Source organism: Haliotis rubra, unplaced genomic scaffold (assembly GCF_003918875.1).
Source record: "Haliotis rubra isolate DU_JTF1 unplaced genomic scaffold, ASM391887v1 Scf5, whole genome shotgun sequence".
NCBI lineage: Eukaryota > Metazoa > Mollusca > Gastropoda > Lepetellida > Haliotidae > Haliotis > Haliotis rubra.
In genome coordinates, this window is record NW_025767190.1 from 1,971,678 (window position 1) to 1,992,574 (window position 20,897).

The following is a 20,897-nucleotide window of genomic DNA, read 5'->3' on the forward strand; positions in this document are numbered from 1 at the left end:
TCATCAATCGATTGTTGCACTCCAGGCATAGACGCTGTGCTGCAGTTATTGCCGCTCGTGGTGGTCACACAAGATACTGAAGTCAAGAGTCTGAATGGACTGCAAACGTTCACATGTCTTGAAATTGTGCTGAGTTAGTCATTGATGTGTCAAGATAGTGTACACAAAAAATGGTTTGATTTCTGTAATGATCTGATTACAGTGCCTATCTAATTTTGAATTCGTACAGATGCGTTTTTTTGCTGCTGAGTATATATGTTTGGTTGTTTCTTGTAGAGCAGTTACATGCATCAATTCACACGATCAATGATTTATTCCAGGCTCTAGAGAAAGTATCAAAACATACAGTTCTCTCTACACCATTACTTCATAGGACCCTCAAAACGAATAATAATGGGTCCCAGAAGTAGTTGGTGAGTCTAGGTAAAACCCTGTATGCAACAACAAGTGCCATAGAAATAGGATCAGGCTAGCTATTCTCGAAACATTCGTAGCCCTACAAATTTCTTAAGCCCATTCTTAACACATTGGCTATGATCAAAGTTAAGAATTCTTAAGGCTACAAACGTTTCGAGAATAAGGGCCCAGGTCTCCTTCCTCAGATGTCCAGCACCAAACAAGTGAAAAAAAGTACCAATGTAGCATATTTCCAGACCAGACATTGAGATGATGCAGTACACCACCATACTGAAACTGTTATAGTCTCGTCCAGAAAGACCTGCTCGTCACCATTGACATTTTAAGAAAGGCAACTAAACATGATCAATGTATATGTGACAATTGTAGTCACTTGCTAAAAAGTGCCCCATGGCATTTGATTGTAAAATGAAATGAAAATTCAGAAAGTCAATTTGATGTTCAGAAAGTTGTTTATTCACATCAACATATAAAACCCAACTTCAAGCACTTGAATAGACTAAAATCCTTGGGATCAAGGCATATTTCCACCTCAATCCATCCTGCATAGGAATCAAACAATATAAAGTACAGGAAAAATTGCATTAAGCATAGCAAACACAATAACATTGTTTGTACTGCTAGAAAAAAATGTACCAAGACTTCTCTCAAAATATGTTCACATGAGAAAGCAATTTGAATAGTTCAGTGAACTGATATCAGAACCATACCAGAAATTCCATTGTTTTTGTGTTTGAGAAATGATACAAGGAAGACGAGACATCTTGTGTAAGCTTGTACAAAGACAAGGAGAATACTGTAAATTCTTGATTAATTTAACAATTCCATCCCCTAATAAAGTCCTAACAAAATCTGGACTTTGAAGGGGAAATGCAAATCATTCCAATTTTGTTCTCTGACATTTAGAAGGTATTTATTGATCATAGGCACCTCAGATTTGGGGCTTCTCAGCAGCTGGACATGTACAAGATCAGAACATGTACAGGGTCAGTGGTGAGATGGTGTGACTGACTGTCCCCCATTCTGTTTAGTTAGCTTTTGAATTAATTCTGATACTTGTTTCCATTCATTTTACAGAAACAAATGATCTTGATAAACCTGGAGAATTAATCAGACATTTACAGTACACAAGGCACTCAATCATCATGGAAACAGCCAATTTATTCATATTAAAGGTGCCTACCAAATTGTTACCCATAAATGTTCCATGTCGTCATGATCTTATTATAACTGATCTAATTTTTCCAGTTAAGTGTTGAGCATTTTTCCAAAAGGAAAACAAGAATGACAAATCTCAAGCTGGATGGGTGAAAGTGTATAAAGCAACTTGCCAAACGAGAGATTCAAAGAGCATAATAAAATATTTCTCAGTCTACATGTAAACAAGCATTAAATCCATTCACTCCACTAAAATAACATACTATTCTGATGTGACTAATCATATAACAAACAGCAAGCAACCAATCATAGCTTATAAGGAGTGGATGAGATTCTACTTGGGTGATGACTATTTTCAACTTAGACCTGTACCTGACAACAATTCAACACATGGAGACAGATCAACTCGTCATTTGGGAAGTAGTATTGTGTTTCAGGGTATGGGGAGGTTGAAGTGAATAAATACTATTTCTCTCCCAAGAATAAACATGCTTTATCTCTGGTTTCTCGTTTTTCACAATACATTGTAATAGGCGACTTTGTAAGAGTTACAAATCACAATTTACATTTTGAAAATGTAAAAAAGATCAGCCTTTGTTTCACAGTGACCAACAATGGGTGAAAACATTCATAAGACCATAAAACATCCTGCCAAGGGTGATAAAGTTTTAATTTATTTTCTGTCAATGTAGTGAAGGTCATATATTCCCCAGCAACTCTTTTAGAAAGGTTAAACACCGAGAGTCAGCGCTATTGGACCTGAACTCACAGTGCTAGGAAATGGTAGCAATACAATCTTTCTTGTGGACTTCTATACACACCAAAGTAAGTATAAGACGTTTACGCTGCTCTACTGGGATATTAAGCATGGGCATCGGAGTGAGCTTTACAGACTGTACTCAAACATGAGTGTTACACTCACAGGCATCCTGACGCCATACAGCAGACAATAACAACATATACCACATGTAGAGCGGGAAATTGAATCATTACTCGGTATTTAAAAATATTGTTATTGTTGGCATGCTAACTTAACAGGTGCTGCTTCCCATGGCTGGTTATATTCAAATTGTACAGGTTCCTGCACTGAAAAAATGAAAAAATAAATAAAATGAAGAAAATTATCATAATCAACATTCCAGGTTTGGTCCTCAGGAGTAGTAATTAGAATTCCAACAAGTAAATATTGCTAAGGTCTTAGTACACTGTAAAGTTCATTCCGGACAAAGGGTTCGTTCTCTTTGCAATCTCTATGGAGAAGTTAAATGATAGTCGTCACAAAACATGTAGTTATCTGTAGAACCTTGACTCTAGAAGATGATGATAGACTGTAAATACAAGTTTGGCATTTATAAAGAAAGGCAAGGGTCAAGCTAAGGAAGTAAACCCATGGACTCATTATTAATGTAATATTATGTTTTCTAATTTCATCATTTCTTCAACTTAAAGCAAATTAACTCAGTAGCACACTGAGGACAGTTAAGCAGCAAGGTTACGTACTAAATTTTAATATACACTGCTTGAAAAACTATGGGTAAAATCTCCAGGCACTATAGATATATTGGACACGATGCCAGCAGCTTAATGCAACACATACAACAACATACACAACAACATATGAAGGTATCTTGGTAAACCCGCTGGGTCATAACAACTCTTTCACAAAGAGTCAACTAGAACTTTCGCAATCATAAATAGATGTTTCCTACATAAAAATGTACACCACTGCTACTACAAATATGCCATCGAAATATACAAATACGCTCCATTCAAAAGAAATTAATTTTTTTTAAATCTATAAATCTTATGGATATGTCCTTAAATACAAGATCTGAAACCAACAAAGATAACCAAGGTTCAGTTTTGACAATCTTTTCACATGCCACACTCCAACAACTGATCTTTGGACAAATAAAAAATAACTTACCTAAATACAATTTTTTTGCTGTAATCCATCATTGATAGATCAACAAGTACATTTTCAATAATCTTTCAACTTGTTGAAACAAAACCATAAAATGGGAAAACTCTTACATGTATTTTACATACTTAACATCAAACATCACCTGATTAAAAAGGTTGGTCAAAGGGAGATAACTCCTATAGGACATCTTGGAGGGTTACCAACAACTATTCCTGTCTTAACTTCATAGAAATAGGAATGAAAAAAACAAAACAAAAAAACAACAGAAAGGTCAAGTTCATAAATATTATCTGAATTTTTATGTTAATAGACTGTCAAGTGTATGGTCAAATATAGAACCCCAGGCAATGAAGGGCAACTTGAGTGTCCAAGATCAGCGTGTACTAGCAGGGTGGTCTCCCCTATTGTCCTCCCACTACTGCAACATCCAAAGATGACAAAGTTACTTTGGAAAGTTATTTGTTTAAAATACTGTGTTTTTTATTTACACAGGAATATCTAATTAACAAAACTTGACCTGTTATCAGGAAGAATTTAGCTTCAAGAGGAGTTCAGTTACTTACATTTCTCTGGCCAAATGAAAACTTTTAAATATCACATCTCTAGTAATAACTGCATTGTTCCAAGCTACTCACTTATTCTCTTGCCACTGTACAACATAACCACGGCAACACACATACATGGTGCATATGTAAAAGGTTACTAAAATGATCTGACAAGAACACATGTACATTCAACTATCGATCATTCATCGCTCCCTGCCCTAAGGCACAAGGTAGATATAAAGCACAGTGGTGGATGAAAGTTTGTACATAGTGATAACCCCAGGCACTTAAAGCTGATACGTAGCTGTCTCCACCCCGAAATATACCACTCAAAACAAGCTAAAGAATACCTAACCATTACTGAAGCAGGGTCAGTTAGATCATCTGTCATTCCATAACAAACTGTAGCAAAATGAAACCATCAAGTTCCTTAACGTCTTTTGTGAAGTAATTCTACTTAAAATTCCTACTCATTTGGCACACACTAGAATGTCGATGACATGCGAATAAATAATGTTACCAATACTTTGGGCAGGACATCACAAGCTAATTGTATTACATGGCTGTGCATAACAACAGGCTGACAGAAACCATTTTCAGAATTAAACCCTGTTGATTCCGACAGAGACTGTCTGGAGTAACAAATCCTGTTGTATTAGCGAGGCTTAACTCACAATGTTTCACCTGGTACAGGTGTACATGCCAGACGATGGAGGCAGTGAGAAAAACGTAATCAGTGCAACATACCTGTAATAAACACCAAGAATTGTCAGTACATAATATACCCATGTGGGAATCAAACCCCTGTCCTCAGCAATATTAGCAAACACTTAACCCTCTAGACTACCCAACTGTGTCAGAAGCAGATACACTATATAACAATGTGGAAAAATTACACAAGCAAAGATAAAAGGGTTTGTGCCAAATATAGGTGCTCAGATAACATTTAAATCAAATTGCAAAATATAAACTATATCTGGAGAAAAACAAAACCAGACATGTATCATCCCTAAATAAACACCATAAGGTGACAATGCCAGTGTAATGGACAAATGGAGGGTTCGTTCTGCATGTGATATGTATAAACGGTAAACAAAACATGCATAAACAGATTGTTGTTGCATATTGTCAAGTATATAAAATACACTGAATCGTAAACAGATGTGACTATTCGATAAAATTCAGATATGTGGCAGTGTGATAACAGTGAACGTATGGTGACTAAACAATAACTCGATGTGGGATCACATTTTGCAAACATTCACTTAATTGCCCTTACGATCTTTCGACTAATCAGTAATCAATCAACTCCAGTAAAGTCAATCCCTGGCTTGTCACAGACGGTAGTGGCATAAAGGCACAAGAGAGTATAAGGCAGTGTGCTATGGAGCTTATCAGTAGTGTATGTCAGATGGACTACCTACATATACCGGTCCACTGATGTTGACAAGTAAGCATCTCAGCCATTCTGATGAATAGTATACTGACATCATGTTATTTCAGAAAGAGATGTTCAGAAAGGTAGATTAAAATTTAACCTTGTATCTTGCACTTTTCAGGCAAGATTTTAAACCCCCCAAACTCGATACTGAATTCCTTTAGAGAAATATTCAACATTTAAAACATTAGTAAACAAATCAGATTATTTTCGTGTTTCTTCTGGAATGTACTTTTAGTGACCCACCTCCCCCCAAACATATATCATGGCATACATCTCCTCCAAATTAACTTCATGATACTCTAAACCTGTCCATAAGTTCATTGATCACACAGACAGGAGAGCTCAGCTTCATTAATTCTGAAGAAAGCATTAAGCACTTTGATGAATAGTAAAACAAAATAGCATCACAGAGTTAAACAGTTAATCCAAGCTGTCATCAAGTTTCCAAGGAAATGTACATCTAGGTGACGCAGAGAAGATAAAGGTGATAAAGATAAGATCTGCCCAGGTGTTCTGTATGTGGACACACATGGTTTGGAAGCTCCTCACATCTCCAGTATCTCGGACTGATCAGCTACACTAGGTATTGGGTTAAAGTCACTGTTAGGATTTACAATACTGCCTTCCAAATCATCGTGTAGGTCCTCGTGGATATCTTCAAATCTGAAATTAGAAAATATAGTGTGATTCTGTTGTGTTGAAACACATTGCTAACTGGCATCATTAAAGGACAAATATCATGTTCTTGACATGTACTATTTCCAAGGATCTCAGTATTTTATATATGTTTGTTATGTGTAAGTAATATGGTGGCAGTAAAAACTGAAGTAATTTTATTAGTAGTATTTGCCAGTGGCAATAAATGATTGAAACACCAGTAAAATGTTGAGTCCTGGGGTGGACAGATTTGATATACTAGTTATTAGAGTTATCTGCCCCTGGTTGTAAACGAACATGCAAGATTTGATCATTAAGATGTCTTAATATAACATGGAACAGTATAAAGAAGCATGGCTGGACCCATACAAGGGCTGGAGGTGAAAAAAGTTGATTTAGCCATGCCCTGATTGGCTGACTGTATTATTGTGTTTTGGAGTTAACAGTTAAATTAGCAGTGTGAGAAGTTATTCTGTCTGAGTTATTTATTCAAGAAAGTTCACTATCCAACAATTTGCCACACATATTTACAGTGCACAAAACTGTTTAACATATATCTGAAAAAAAATACTGAAGTCATTCTAAAGCATTGCAAACTGAATATATGCCATACATACCTATCATATGATGGTTTCTGAGTGATAGTTTCAAGTCGTTTTTCTCGACGAGTTTTAAATGTTTTCAGCATGTACAACATTGCTGACACAAACATTATAGATCCTGCAACGCAAAAATAAGTCATGAAATTATATAAATTACATTATATTTCAGATTTGAAAGTGCTTTCTCAAAGTGAAACAATAAAACATACATAAGGTCATGTTTAAAATCTATCCAAACACATTTCTACAAAAGAATAGGCTACAAAAATGACCAAATGGAAATGTAATTTTTCTTCGACTTAGTAAACTTGCATTCAAAATTACCAAACATCTTCAAGACTAACATACAGGATTTTTATTTTGTAAACTTGCAGTCTATTGACTTTAGACAACTACAGTTTCTACTGCTGCCAGTATGTCTGAAGGATTTTTTTTTTTACCAAACCTAAGGATATAGTCTCTGAGCAAGGATTCCACTAAACACGACCAATATGAAGTTTTTACAACATGCTTGGGATGTTCTTAGGTACCTCAAGCAGGGTCAAAGATTTGATCAAGTTCAAATATTCAGGGCAAAGACGGCTACTGAATATCTCTGATGTCAGCCTTTTTGTTGTTGCAGTTTCACTCCAGTTGTTTCTTGTTAACCATAGCAACATGCAAGTATTGAACAGATAAGAATGCAAATACACATTCAAAGAACACATCTGATTATACAATTTATATATTTAGCTAAATTCTTGAGTTATGTATAACATAGTGTTGGGAATTGGTTAAAATCTCATAATTGATGACTGGTTCATCACAACTGATCAATCATCGAAAAAAATTGGTTAGCGTCATTTATCAAATTTTCCTGGTTATGTTTGTTAATGCACAAAAAATAAAGAAAAAACACGTTCTTTCGATTTTTTTGCAAATTTTACATCTTTAAAGGATGACTAGTATGTTAGGAACCTAAAGCTCCTGGAATCTTTAAAAATATATTCAATCCTGACTTGGAATGAGCTGGTAGTGCTTATGAAATGTAACAGACAAAACCAACCTTGTGAAAAATATTGTTAAAGCGAAATAAGTGTTCCAAAATTGTTTGTGATCGATTATGAGAAAACATGATTGATTGCTTGGTCGTTTAGTCATTGCGACCAATCTTCAACTATTTCAATTAATCGGACCACCGCTAGTATAACACGTGGGCAAAACGGGTCCTTCAGTAGCGCTCCATGGCATCACCGAGTAAGCTATCAAATACATGCAGCAACATTTGGTCTGTGTTCCCATTATTAGGCATTAAAATATTATCAGTTTTATTCACTATTTGTATACTTTAACCTAAAACCTATACAGAAATATATTTATAAACGGTTCCCTTTGAAACTGATTGACAGTCTTGTGGAAACGCTGCCTGTGATATTTCTTTCTAACGCTGTTATATCCCTTTATCCATAACTCGCTAATAATGGTGATGTTTATTTTACTATAAAGTTTGTTTTCTTTAAAGCTGCACACAGCAATATTCCAGCTATATTCCAGCGGTCTGTAAATAATAAAGGCCTGGACCAAACGATCCAGTGATATTTGATATGAAGAAAACACAACATACAATCAATGCTCCTATGTACTGCAACTTGAATCCCAATATAGATACCTGTATCACTATATCATGCATACAACTGATATTCAATACTGTTCTTATCTTTAGGCATTATGCACAATACCTTGTCCTTTCAAAAAATGATGTCATACATAGAGTATGTTTTTCATTAAAGGGCCACTGATCCAGAGCAATTTCCGTGGACTAGTTGTTGCTTTTGTTATTGTTTTTCTCCCCTGAGTACCCGAATGATATCCAGAATTCATGACTGGTTCGTTACCTCTGCTGCGCCACCCTCATGTGCAATTGATAGTATAAGTATAGACTGATAAACAAAGATGAAATCTTTTTTACTCGATAATCTTGAATTTGTTAATTATGTAGACTGTGATGAATACAAACCAATAATAGTGATTTGAAACTATGATAGTTTGTTAAACAACTTTTATCCTAAGTTGAATAAAGTTCTGAGATTTTAATGTTCATTTGGCAAGGTAAAATTTAACTAAACCTGCAGAGGTTTCCAATTCTTTGAAGAAAGTCGTCCTTGGGGTACATATATGCATTTTCTGCGGCTGAAAATGTCCTGTGACAGTTGTATCAATGTTTTAATAAAAATATTGTACAATAAATAAAATCTTTTTTATCTATTATATGGCCGCCACCACGTGGAGTTACCTCCCTGCTACGCATGCGCAGCCAACCAGGTAAACACCTATGCCCGTATCCTCATTCCTTCTGCTGGATAAATCAGGGCAACAGAATTGCGTGGAGGTGGGCAGCCCTACCTCAAGGACGACTCTCTTCAAAGAATTGGAAACCTCTGCAGGTTTAGTTAATTCTTTTTCAGAGAGATCGTCCTTGGGGTACATATATGCATTAACTCAGACTCTCAAAGACCGGAGGCAAGGGAGGAGGGAATTCTGTCAAAGTACACATGAATAGCGATCGTTAGGAAGAATGTAACAGACGCCACAACACTCACCTGTCACATGTCCCGAAGCTTCCGCGAGAGGCATTATGGGAGGGTAACCGACAGGGAGGATAAGTACTTAGATCCGACCTCATAGGTTAAGCATAGCAATTCTCACACAGTACAAAAGTAAATACACCGTCTACATCATGGTCTATTAGAGAGCATCGTAAGGGGGAAAAACCAACTCACAACCGACTATAATCTCCGGAGAGAATCGAAAGGAGTTAGATCACACAACAGCGGATATATCAATAAAACACAACTGAAAGCAGCGTCAACTGACCAGATAACCAAGACTCACTTGGTCAGGGTGGCAGGACACTGTCCACTGGAGAGAACAGAACGGCCAAAACGCGCACGATCACGTGAATGTGTATCGAGCTGATAGTGCCTGATAAAAGTGCTAGGCCTGCTCCAAATAGCGGCAGAGCAGATCTCTTCAATGGGTAGTGCCGATGCAAAAGCCTTTGACGTGGTGACTGACCGACCGGTGAGCGTGATCGACCTTCGGACTGTAAGTATCCGGGAGGCGAATACTGACATGATCTGGATGGAACACAGTCAGCGCCAGGTCTGACGACATAGCATGTAAGTCGCCGACCCTACGCTCAGATGTTACCGCCACCAGAAATACAACCTTCCATGTTAACAACTGAATGGAAATAGCCGATAGACGAGAGAACGTAGGACCGGACAGCCAATCTAGCACAATTGACAAATCCCAAGGTGGGTTGGTTTGCCTGACAGCAGGTCAAACCCAATCCACGCCAGCTAAAAAGCGCTGCATGAGAGGGTGCTGCCCCTGAAGAGCACTATCGACAGGGGTGTGAAAAGTTGAAATAGCGGTGGAGTAGCCACGAATGGTCGAAGACGCCAAGCCTTCTTCCAAACGAGCTTGCAAAAACTCCAATACTCGGACTAAATCCGCAGATAAGGGATCTGCAATCCCCTTATCTGAACACCAGCGCGCATAGCGGGACCACCTATCCTCATACTGAACGTTTGTCGAACCCCGCCTCGAAGCCAGAATTGTGTCTGCAATTGCTGCAGGAATTCTGTGTGCTTCGAGGCTAGACCTGACAGAGGCCAAGCCACCCACTGAATCCTTGGATTGGGGTATGGCGCGCCGTTCTGAGTGAGAATGTCTGGTCGCAAAGGTAATAGAACAAGAGGCTGAACCAGAAACCTGAGAATTACCGGAAACCAGCTCTGTGACGGCCATAGCGGTGCCAGTAGCACAAGTAGCCGAGCTGGCTGGGTGGACAGCTGGGAGAGGAATGAGTGGTAGCGGCGGGAACGCCCAGAGCACTTTGCCCGTCCAATCCAGCAGGAAGGCGTCAGAAGCCAACGCCCTCTGGTCCGGTATTCGAGAGCAGAACACGGGTATCTGATTCGACCCGCCTGACACACACAGATCCACCTGGAACGATCCGTACAACTGGGAGATAACTCCGAATATCTGCAGGTCGAGCATCCACTCGTGTGGGGCCAGGATCCGGTCAGAGAAAACGTCTGCTCGCACATTCTCCAGCCCCGGGAGATAAACAGGAAGCACCTGACAGTCGCACTGGTCGCACCAGAGGAGAAATTCCCACGTCTCCCAAAGGAGCGCTAGGGACACCGTGCCGCCTTGCTTCAGGATGTACATCATGGCCGTACGATTGTCCAACTGAAGACGAACCACCTGGCCCTGAACATGCTCCCGGAAGCGCTCGAAAACCAACAGCGCAGCTCTCAGTTCCAAAACGTTGATGTGAAGGCGGGCTTCGGCTTCGGACCAGAGTCCGGACACCGACAGACTGCCCAGAACACTCCCCAAGCCCGTGAGGGACGCATCGGTTTGAACTGTAATAGCTGGCATCGGGATTTCCAAAGGGATCCCCTTGGAGAGATTCCCGACATTGGTCCACTACTGAAGGTGAGGAGACAACCACCCGGGGACTGTGAGACACTTCTCCAGATCCTCCGAGCGAGCCCACAGACTCGCCAAAGCTTGAAGTATAGGGTGCATCCTCAACCGCGCTCGCCACATGACAGAGATAGTCGACGCCATATGGCCCAGTAGACGGAGCCAAGTCCGCGGTGGTGCCTGCGCCTGGGAGAGGAACGAAGACACCATCTCTCGTACTCTGGTAACCCGGTCGGGCGACAAGGAGACAAGATCCTTGTGAGTTTGGAACTGCGCCCCGAGAAAAAACAAGTCCTGGGTGGGTACCAGGTCGGATTTCTTGAGGTTTATGATCCACCCCAGTTGAACTAGAATGTCTATCACCTTGTGGGTAGAATCTAGGCTTGCTGGCTGAGCAACCAGTCGTCGAGGTAAGGGTAACAACGCCTTCCTTGCAACCTTGCGAAGGTAGCTGGCACTAGCATGAGCTTGGTGAACACCCTGGGGGCAGTGGATATGCCGAAGGGGAGCACCGTGAACTGGTAAACCATCCTGGCGTAAGAGAACTGGAGGTACTGCATGAACGATGGATGAATTGGCACATGTAGATATGCATCCTTTAGATCGATCGACGTAAGTCAATCGCCGGGCTGAACAGAGCAGAACACTGAGCGAAGTGTCTCCATCTTGAAGGATAGAACCTCTAGCATGCGATCAACCCCTTGAGGTTGAGAATGGGACGGAACCCGCCGTCCTTCTTCGGAACAAGGAAGTACGTGGAATAAAATCCCGCCTGTTCCTCGCCCGGTGGTATGCGCTCTATTTCGGACTTGTCCAGCAATGCCGGTGAACTCTGGCGGGCCTTGCTTCCACAGTGGTAGATGGCCGACACTGACGGTGGAAAGCACCCAAGTGTTGCTGGTAGCCTTCTCCCACTCCGGCAGGAATAAAGAGAGGCGGCCCCCCACTGGGACGTGTGGTAAGAGAGGGTGAGTGGTCCCTTGCAGATGAACTGACTGGGACGGACCCACAGCGACAGCCTGTTGGGTTAACAGGATGTCGCGGCAGACCTCCCGCGCCAGCGAAAAGGCTGGTGGGAGCCAGACGAAGAGGACTGCTCCTTGCCCTTACCTTCGGCGGGACGGCTCCTCCTCCTACCCCTGCCCAGTGGCCGAAGCCAGCCGGCAGACTCGGATGTAGGCTGCACCTCGGAGGAGGAAACCAACAAGGCCTTAGAGTCCTTGAAGGAGGTAGCTGCAGCAGCAGCCACCCGAATGACCTGCTGAGCCCCAGGAAACAACATCGCTCCCAGACGGAACAGAAGGGCTATTAAGGTCTGCTGTGTTGCTGCCGAGTAGCGAGACGTCGACAGCCACAGCTTGCGCATCCCCATGACTGCGCACATCACCGTAGACGCCGCGGACCGCAAGATAGCAAACCTGGCAACTAATTGCATGATGTGCGCCATTCTTTAAAAAAGTAATTTAGTTAGCCAATAATGAGCAATCAATCAATGTATTGGCGGTAAATCCTTTGAAGGAAGGACGTTGTTTTTACAAAGAGACTTTACGACAGGGTGTGTTCAGTATAGATTAGTAAATCTACATACATAAACACTACCTTTTGACAAATCCGCTGTGCAGGATAAAAGCAATTAATCAATCAGCGTGTTATCGCTTAATCCTTTGATCGATCTTTGTTTTGTAACTCAGCTGATAATTCTTCTTACTGCTCTTCCATGCGCATATTATATAAGATGTAATACATTTGCCACTTCAGACCTCAATTTATAATGATGAGTATTTACTCCAGACACAAGAAATGCCAAATGGGAACCTTTGTCGGGTAATCTGAGTGGTGTTATTACTAATTATACCTGTTATAAATTCATTAACTGACCATCAAGTGAATGATGACAAATAACATGTGTACTGTTTACCACCAAACAAGGGTTACAGCAAGAGAGTAGTAATCGCTGTATTGCATGCAAGTTTGATTGCCTGAAAAAAAAACTTATGGGCCGACACTGTTTTGAGGATACGAACGGAACTTCATTGTTACATAAGAAATATATATAAGCATTTGCTGTGTACTTAGTTAAAAACTGTATGTACCTATGTACCTAAGTAAAATTTCAGATGTTTTTTGCAATGGCAAAGTGGGGTTGTTTAGTTTATAGATTCAAATATATCAAATGTGTGTTTTTGATATCATAGCATACATAATAGATATCATATTTTACATGATTAAATATCGAGGTAAAAAACACAGAAATAGGATCAAATTGGATCAGTCACCATACAATCCAAACATTTGAAAATCTGAAAAAGCCTACACTGCTGGGATACTTTATTACAATCAGACAAGAACTACCGGGGATATTCTTCAAATAACTTCATCTGATGGGCATCCACCCTTCCTAATGTCCTACTGATTAGGTTGAAGAAATTCTGCCAAGGTGGACAGTAGCCCAGTCCCCGTGTCTGTCACGGTCGAGTGAGCAAGGGCTGACCAGTTTGCAGCTAGGTTTTGTAATTAGACTGTTGGCTGGAAACATTAATCGCTCTGGAACAGTGGCCCTTTAATGACTATATCCTTTACCATGCCAACAGGTAAACACTGTCATAAATAATATTTAGAAAAGATAAAAAACATATTTGCTCCAAAACGAGTTGCAAGGTGCAAACAAAACACCAACTAGTATCTCCTTTCCCACTGTCGTACCTGCCAGGACTCCTAGGATAACGTCGTGTGGCTGTATAAAGCACGGGATACAGATGGCGATGTACAGAACCCCCTTCTTCCAGTCATCCAGCCACATCACACAGTCCCAGAACCTCCAGCACTTCGCAGCCGTGGAACTGAACACACACAATACATACAGGTGATCAGGTGCAAATAGGTTCTAAACAAATATCTCAGCATGCTCACTACTCGGCGGGAGGTGGGAGGGGTGGGAGGAGCCATGAACCATGTCCAGTGTGGACTTAAAGTGTTAACAGGTATCATAATTCCCTGTATCTTTGTGCAGAAGGCACGGTCTACATGAGTTCCTGGTGCCAGAAAGTCAAACTTAAATCCTTGTGAAGTAGTTTATGATATGGAGGTATCCAGCTGTACTTTTGAATATTAACAATAACACGATTAATGACTCCATGGAAAGGAAAGGATGGAACTTCTAGCGTTGGTAATATGGTATTCCCTTATGTCATAGATAGATAAAAGTTATTGTTCTTGAGGGCAGATTCAAATTCTAGAGATCATGAAAAACATTTATATCAGTACCCCGTGGCACACTTAATTTGTTCTCTCCCTACTATAATCGTAGGCACCATGCTTAATGTTAGTATGACAAGCATACTGGTGCAATTTCTATCTCTGGTTTAATCTTAAGTGAATATTATTCTTTAACATCAAATACATAAGAGAATTTCTTACCGTGTACATATTTCCACAAAGTAATTGATGACAAAAACAAACTCCAATGCTGTGACAACTACCGCTGCCACTCTGAAACCCAACAAGTAGTAGTATTGGAAATTGGTTAAAATCTCATAATTGATGATTGGTTCATTACAACTGATCAATCATCGAACATAATTGGTCAGCGTCATTTATCAAATTTTCCTGGTTATGTTTGTTAATTCACAAAACATAAAGAAAAAACATAGTTCTTTCGAGTGTTTTGAGAATTGCACACAATGCATTTGCAAATTTTACATCTTTAAAAGATGACTAGTATGTTAAGAACATAAATTTCCTGGAGTCTTTAAGATAAATTCAATCCTGACTTGGAACGAGCTTATGAAATGTAACACTAACAGACAAAACAAACCTTGTGGAAAATATTGTTAAAGCAAACAAGCGTTCCAAAATTGTTTGTGTTCGATTATGAGAAAACATAATCGATTGCTTGGTCGTTTAGTCATTGCGACCAATCTTCAATTATTTCAATTAATCGAACCACCACTAACAAGTAGACACTGAGAGCTTCCTCATGTATCCTACTACAAGGTTTGTTTGTTGTGTAATGCTGCACTCAGCAATATACCAGCTATTAGATGGCAGCCTGTAAATAATGATCTAGACAAGACAATCCAGTGATTCATACAAACAATGATCAACCCCTTTGGGCTTCTATAAAAGAGTACTCCACAAGGTAAAGGAGCCTGACCATCTGACATGATCAAATGATTTTGTGTGCGTCTTATGACCAACAGAACTATTTTATGACCGGAGAGCTATTTTATGACCGGAGAGCTATTTTAACCCAGAATCCACAAGAACAACTACTACAAATCATGAAACTAATGCCAACATGAAATAGTGGGTAATGGTTATATGCCTTACTTTGCAATATCTCAAGATCACAGGATGATAGATACACAATATACGCAGTTTGTTGGTGTCATTAAAACTCATAAAAACAAGGAAAGCATTTATCCTGATAGTTTTATTGCTCTAATAGTAATACTTATTTACTCGCGTATTTGGAGAATCAAACTGTATCATGAATTCAATGAATTAATTGAGGTCACAAGAATTGAACATTTACGAATATTTTTAAGAAAGTATCACACTTTTCAAACAGAAATTATTGCAATAGTTTATCTGAGAACTGGGATATTGGGTAAGTTTAGTCATAATCTCTACGGTTTAAGTTAAAATCTACACAGACATTCACCTATGATATTACCTTTCGTAGTTAATTCACAAAACAGTATACTTGACATTAAGAATTGTAAAAGAAAAGAAAGTATGTATCCCTAACTATTCAACCTATTATTTAAATTGATCTTATCAGAACAATTTATAATTTGGTTTCAGGAGCTTAAGTCTGGGCTAGTAGACACAGCCACACATACAGTGATACACACGCATGCAGTGATGATGCACATCGTCATATAAGCAAAATATTCTTAAGGGCGACGTTAAACCCCATTTCACCTCACCTCACCTCAGGAGCTTTGTATGTAAAAAATAGGGTCTTCATGTACAATTATTGCCTCCCACTGTCAAACACTTCAGCTCCCATTGTATCGCAAAACATTCGTAAAACACATTGTATTTGAATCATAGTAGATTCATTGCAGCCCTAATACTAACAACAAATATGGTGTAATGATTACATCACACATGAGGATATCTTTAACATGTACATAGGTTTTTTTTAAATGTTGATACAAACATCAATGTTCACATGCTGCCAAGTGTTTGTGAAAACTCATTTAAGATGCATTTAGTGTTTATCAGAAGCAAGAAGAGTTTAACTCCCTTTAACCTTTTAAAATAAATAAATATCTGTTAGTTACGCACTGTTTCTAACCCAGCAGTGTCTGTTCAAGTCATGAAAATGACTCTAAATTGTACATGTCTCTTTAGATGAATTATTCACTCTCTTACTAATAATCTGAGTGCAGACTTTCCCAGAAAAATAACATTAAGCTTTAATGAGACATTACATCTGTATGAACAAATCCTTTGTACATTACAAAAATGGACTACAGCATAAACTTCTAACCAGCATGATAGACAATAAACCTGTTTATTACTCCTGGCACTGAATATTACATGAATCTGTCTCTGAAAGATATCAAATACTGTAACCATGGAAACAGGAAATTGGAATTACAGTATAAGGATTGTTATTGTACTCACAGCATGTAAATGCCCAGAACATGTTGATAAAAGGCAGCTTCCACTCCAGCTCCCCACAGAACTGCAAAAAGAACAGGCTGATGTGATTATGGTTGTAAGTTGTAACACTAGATAAAATAATTACATGTTTCTCTTCTTATATTTAACTGATGAGGGAGACAGGTCAAGAATTTCTACCAGGCCCAGTAATGGTGAAATAGCCCCAGTAGTGGAGAGACAGTCCCAGTAGTGGTGACACGGCCCCAGTAGGGGTGACAGGGCCCCAGTAGTGGTGACACGGCCGCAGTAGGAGTGACACGGTCCCAGTAGTGGAGACACAGCCCCAGTAGTGGTGGCACATCCCCAGTACTGGTGACACGGCCCCAGTAGTGGTGACACGGCCCCAGTAGTGGTGACACAGCCCCAGTACTGGTGACACGGCCCCAGTAGTGGTGACACGGCCCCAGTAGTGGTGACAGGGCCCCAGTAGTGGTGACACGGCCCCAGTAGGAGTGACACGGCCCCAGTAGTGGTGACACGGCCCCAGTAGTGGTGGCACATCCCCAGTACTGGTGACACGGCCCCAGTAGTGGTGACACGGCCCCAGTAGTGGTGACACAGCCCCAGTAGTGGTGACAGTCTAATTTCAGTCCTTTTCTTTTCAAAAAGGAAAGTGGGACACTTGTGAATCATTAAATTATGAGAGTGAGAGAGTTTGGGTATTCAACTTATAACTGTACGTCGGCCATATTTTAGAGGAATTCCTGAATTGTAACATGTTTCAGATGTTTACCACCTTGGTACAGCCTGCAATCATGAGTTTGATGACAAACCTAGATCGGGACAAACTGGGATTTGAACCCTTAACCATGGGTTTCAGGCATGCCCAAGGGACACAACTCTGTACATGAAATTGTGGCCATTTGTATGAATGGACTGCCCATGGCCGACACTTTAAGATCTTACCCTGAAGACATCCAATACACAATACAAAACCATGGATATATCATGCAGTATCGAATGACGTGTTTCATGAATTATCATAATCTAGTGACCACCTAATCAACGCATGCTGACATAGAACCTTTTAGATGATTAGGTAAGGAGAAAAACACCAAGGCATAATCTGGTTCTAAAATTCATAATGTCACAAAGATAGCCTTCCACTAATGACATATGCATCAATCATTACTTTTGATATAATTTGATGACAAACGAACAGAAACTCTATCAAGGAACTAACTTTTCACCTAGCTGTTGTTTACAATCAGCAACGATTCTGGGCCAGTGGGTGAAGTATACATAAATATTACATATGTTTGACTAAAGTAAATGTCATTTTCTATAATAAAATCAATGCAAGCTTAGCCATTTCTAAATAGTTCTCAGGGAGCCAAAGTTAGGTTTGGTTGCATTTGTCAAATAGGACTTCATTATCATGTACAGTAGAGATTAATCATTATCAGGGAAAATTACTAGGTACATACAGCCAAAATTAAAGGGGTACAAAGGTTCTAGAGATTTCCTATGTGTTTGAACCTATAGGGACCCTAAATCGTTTAATTTTAACATGTGGCTTTTGACAAAGCCCCCTGTTTATTGTCAGTTCTTACTTGCGCTGTAATGAGGACGTCACACAGACATTGTACATACTCGGATAATGTTTCAGATAAAGTTGTCATCAATAAGTTAGTGACATATTTCACAATTGTTAGTGAGATGATAACACAACAACGGATTGTTCTTATGCAGTCAAAAACCCATATAATAACATGATGAGAATTTTGAACACTGCACCCAGTCAACATTTAGGGGATAACGGTACTGTGTTTGACGAATTGGGGACATATACCGATGGTTATATAGCCGCAAATTTAGTTAGATAACGTTAGATTTGCGGCTATATAACCACTGGTATACGTCCCCAATTCGTCAAACACAGTACAGTTATCCCCATTCTAATTCAACTCGTTTTACGCTGTTTTTTCGTGAAAGAAATTCATTATTTAAACCAGGTCAAAGTTCCTCTAGGTCAAAGGTTAATCATATCATTCCTTGAACTTACACCATCGCCAGAAAAAGTAGTTCCCTTTTCAAACTACACACGTTTATTATGTGCACACAGACTAAATCTGACAATGATGAATAGATCATAGTATTATAGATAAAATGGAAGGAATTATGATGAAACCGCCCTCTAGTTACAGAAACGAGCGGCCCGCTGATTCCTTAACTACGGGCCATTATCAGTTCTGTTGTCAAATGACGTCACAGCAGGTGACGTCACGCTCCATAATGACGTCATAATCTTGTTTCATGATCTAACAGTGTTGGGTCAACAGCCCGTTGCGAGTAAGTTGTTTGAACTTAAAATTAAATTTATGATACTATTTTGTCGTTTTTAACACAAATTCCACCCATTTTAGCTGGATAGGGCAGTTAATTGACCTATGGCTTCTGCAAATGACAATGTCCTGCAAAGCAGCGTTACCCCAAAAGTGTAGGGATACATTTAAAGGTTTTGGTGAATCGGTTTTCAAATTGCGACCGTATATGCTGATTATACGGTTGGAAATTTATAGCTTTGACCAATCAGAACTCGTGTTACATTCTAAGTTGAATTAGAATTAAATATAATTTGGTGAGAAAATCAATATTATTTCACATATTTAATAATAAAACAATATTGCTTCCAGATTTCTTGGATCAGGACTATGAATAGAAAAGCCATCTTGAATTATGTTGCCACTCCATCTGAATATATCTAGTACTCAACTTGTCAAGGTGGTCAGTTGAGATGGTCAGTTCATGACTGATGTTTGTCCACAAGTCACAATATATCCTACTCACAAACATATCTATAAACATATATTTACACTCTGAAATATTTGTGAAGCAAACAAAATTGACTCAAAAATATGTTTATCAATCTCTTTCCTTTTTACAGTGGCAGTGATCAATTCGCCGCACGAGTTGCACACTTGTAGGACTGCCTACCCAATTTCAGTTTACTGGCTTAAAAAATTAAATACGAAATATTTTATGAACAGTTGGCGAATTTTAAAAATAGATATATTTATGTTGTCACAAAAAGGTCTTCATAAAATATAAAAACGAAAAGGTTAACGAGTGCATTAAATTGTGGCGTGACTAGTTTAGAATTTCATTCATAAAATGTCTTTTCTTTACTGCTTTTGTTAAACCTGATAAGATCAATATAACAACGTAAATCTCAACATGAATAACATAACGGCTAATATATGTGTGTATTAACTTCTTAGTTTCCTCTAAAATTTACGAGTGTAAATACCACGTTTGGCATTTTGCCCGTTCTCCACTGCCATTGGAGTGGCGTGATCATGTTGACAAACAGCAGACTCCCTTGCCACGCATGGCGTGTTTTCACTTACCAAGCGCTGTAGCGATACCAACTACTCGACAGAACCACAAGAACACTTCACAACAACAATCACACTTCCTGCCAGTCAAGCCCATGTTGTTGGTAAACTTGAAAACATTTCTAAACCAGCACAGAGAACATGCCTAAAACCGTAGCATCCAAGGGCAACAATGTGATCCGGAAATCGTGCTTGAACGGGAGCTCCTCTGATTGGACAATGTTCCCCATGGCGCGAAATATAAACACACCAAAACCAGGAACATTCACTTCTATTTTCATTCAAAAAAATACTTTACTCAGTAAATCCGAACTAATGTAAGTATTTTGTAAAGAATTGGATAAATATCAACGTTTTCCCTAATTTATATTTTGTTTTGATTCATTAATAACACGCAACACCCATATCCATTCGATAGGAAACAGGAGCGGCTTATTTGAAGGAGTTGAATAACACGTTGTTATAAAGTGCGTTGCGGCTGTTGGGATGAGTATTATTGAAATCACTCACAGAAATGAACCACATATTTCAGGTTAAGTGGTACGCACAATTACGAACAAAATATACAATAGTTAATTATTATCAGGAGGTTCAGCCTACGAAAACAGGCGCGTAGCAAGCCATTTTTGTTCGTGTAAGCCCGATAGGTTGCAAAGCTTA

The 20,897-nt window shown here is 39.4% G+C and overlaps 1 protein-coding gene across 1 annotated transcript; it reads right to left on the minus strand.

Annotated features, from left to right (window-relative positions):
* Positions 1–850: 850 nt before the first annotated feature.
* LOC124291813 lies at positions 851–20,438 on the minus strand. The gene is made up of 6 exons (XM_046728890.1): positions 20,250–20,438; positions 16,861–16,921; positions 14,641–14,712; positions 13,927–14,063; positions 6,760–6,862; positions 851–6,148 (listed from the first exon to the last, which is right to left on the minus strand). The coding sequence occupies exons 1-6, from the start codon at positions 20,332–20,334 to the stop codon at positions 6,031–6,033; spliced, it is 576 nt and encodes a 191-aa protein (XP_046584846.1). The 5' UTR covers positions 20,335–20,438; the 3' UTR covers positions 851–6,030.
* Between the last annotated feature and the right edge of the window lie 459 nt (positions 20,439–20,897).

Coding starts and splice junctions, on each gene's coding strand:
- LOC124291813 (XM_046728890.1), bottom strand. CDS start 20,334: ATGGGCTTGACTGGCAGGAAGTGTGATTGTTGTTGTGAAGTGTTCTTG. Junction 14,064..14,640: donor TTTGTGGAAATATGTACACG/GTAAGAAATTCT, acceptor GTGTGTGTTCAG/TTCCACGGCTGCGAAGTGCT. Junction 6,863..13,926: donor TATCCTAGGAGTCCTGGCAG/GTACGACAGTGG, acceptor TTTGCGTTGCAG/GATCTATAATGTTTGTGTCA.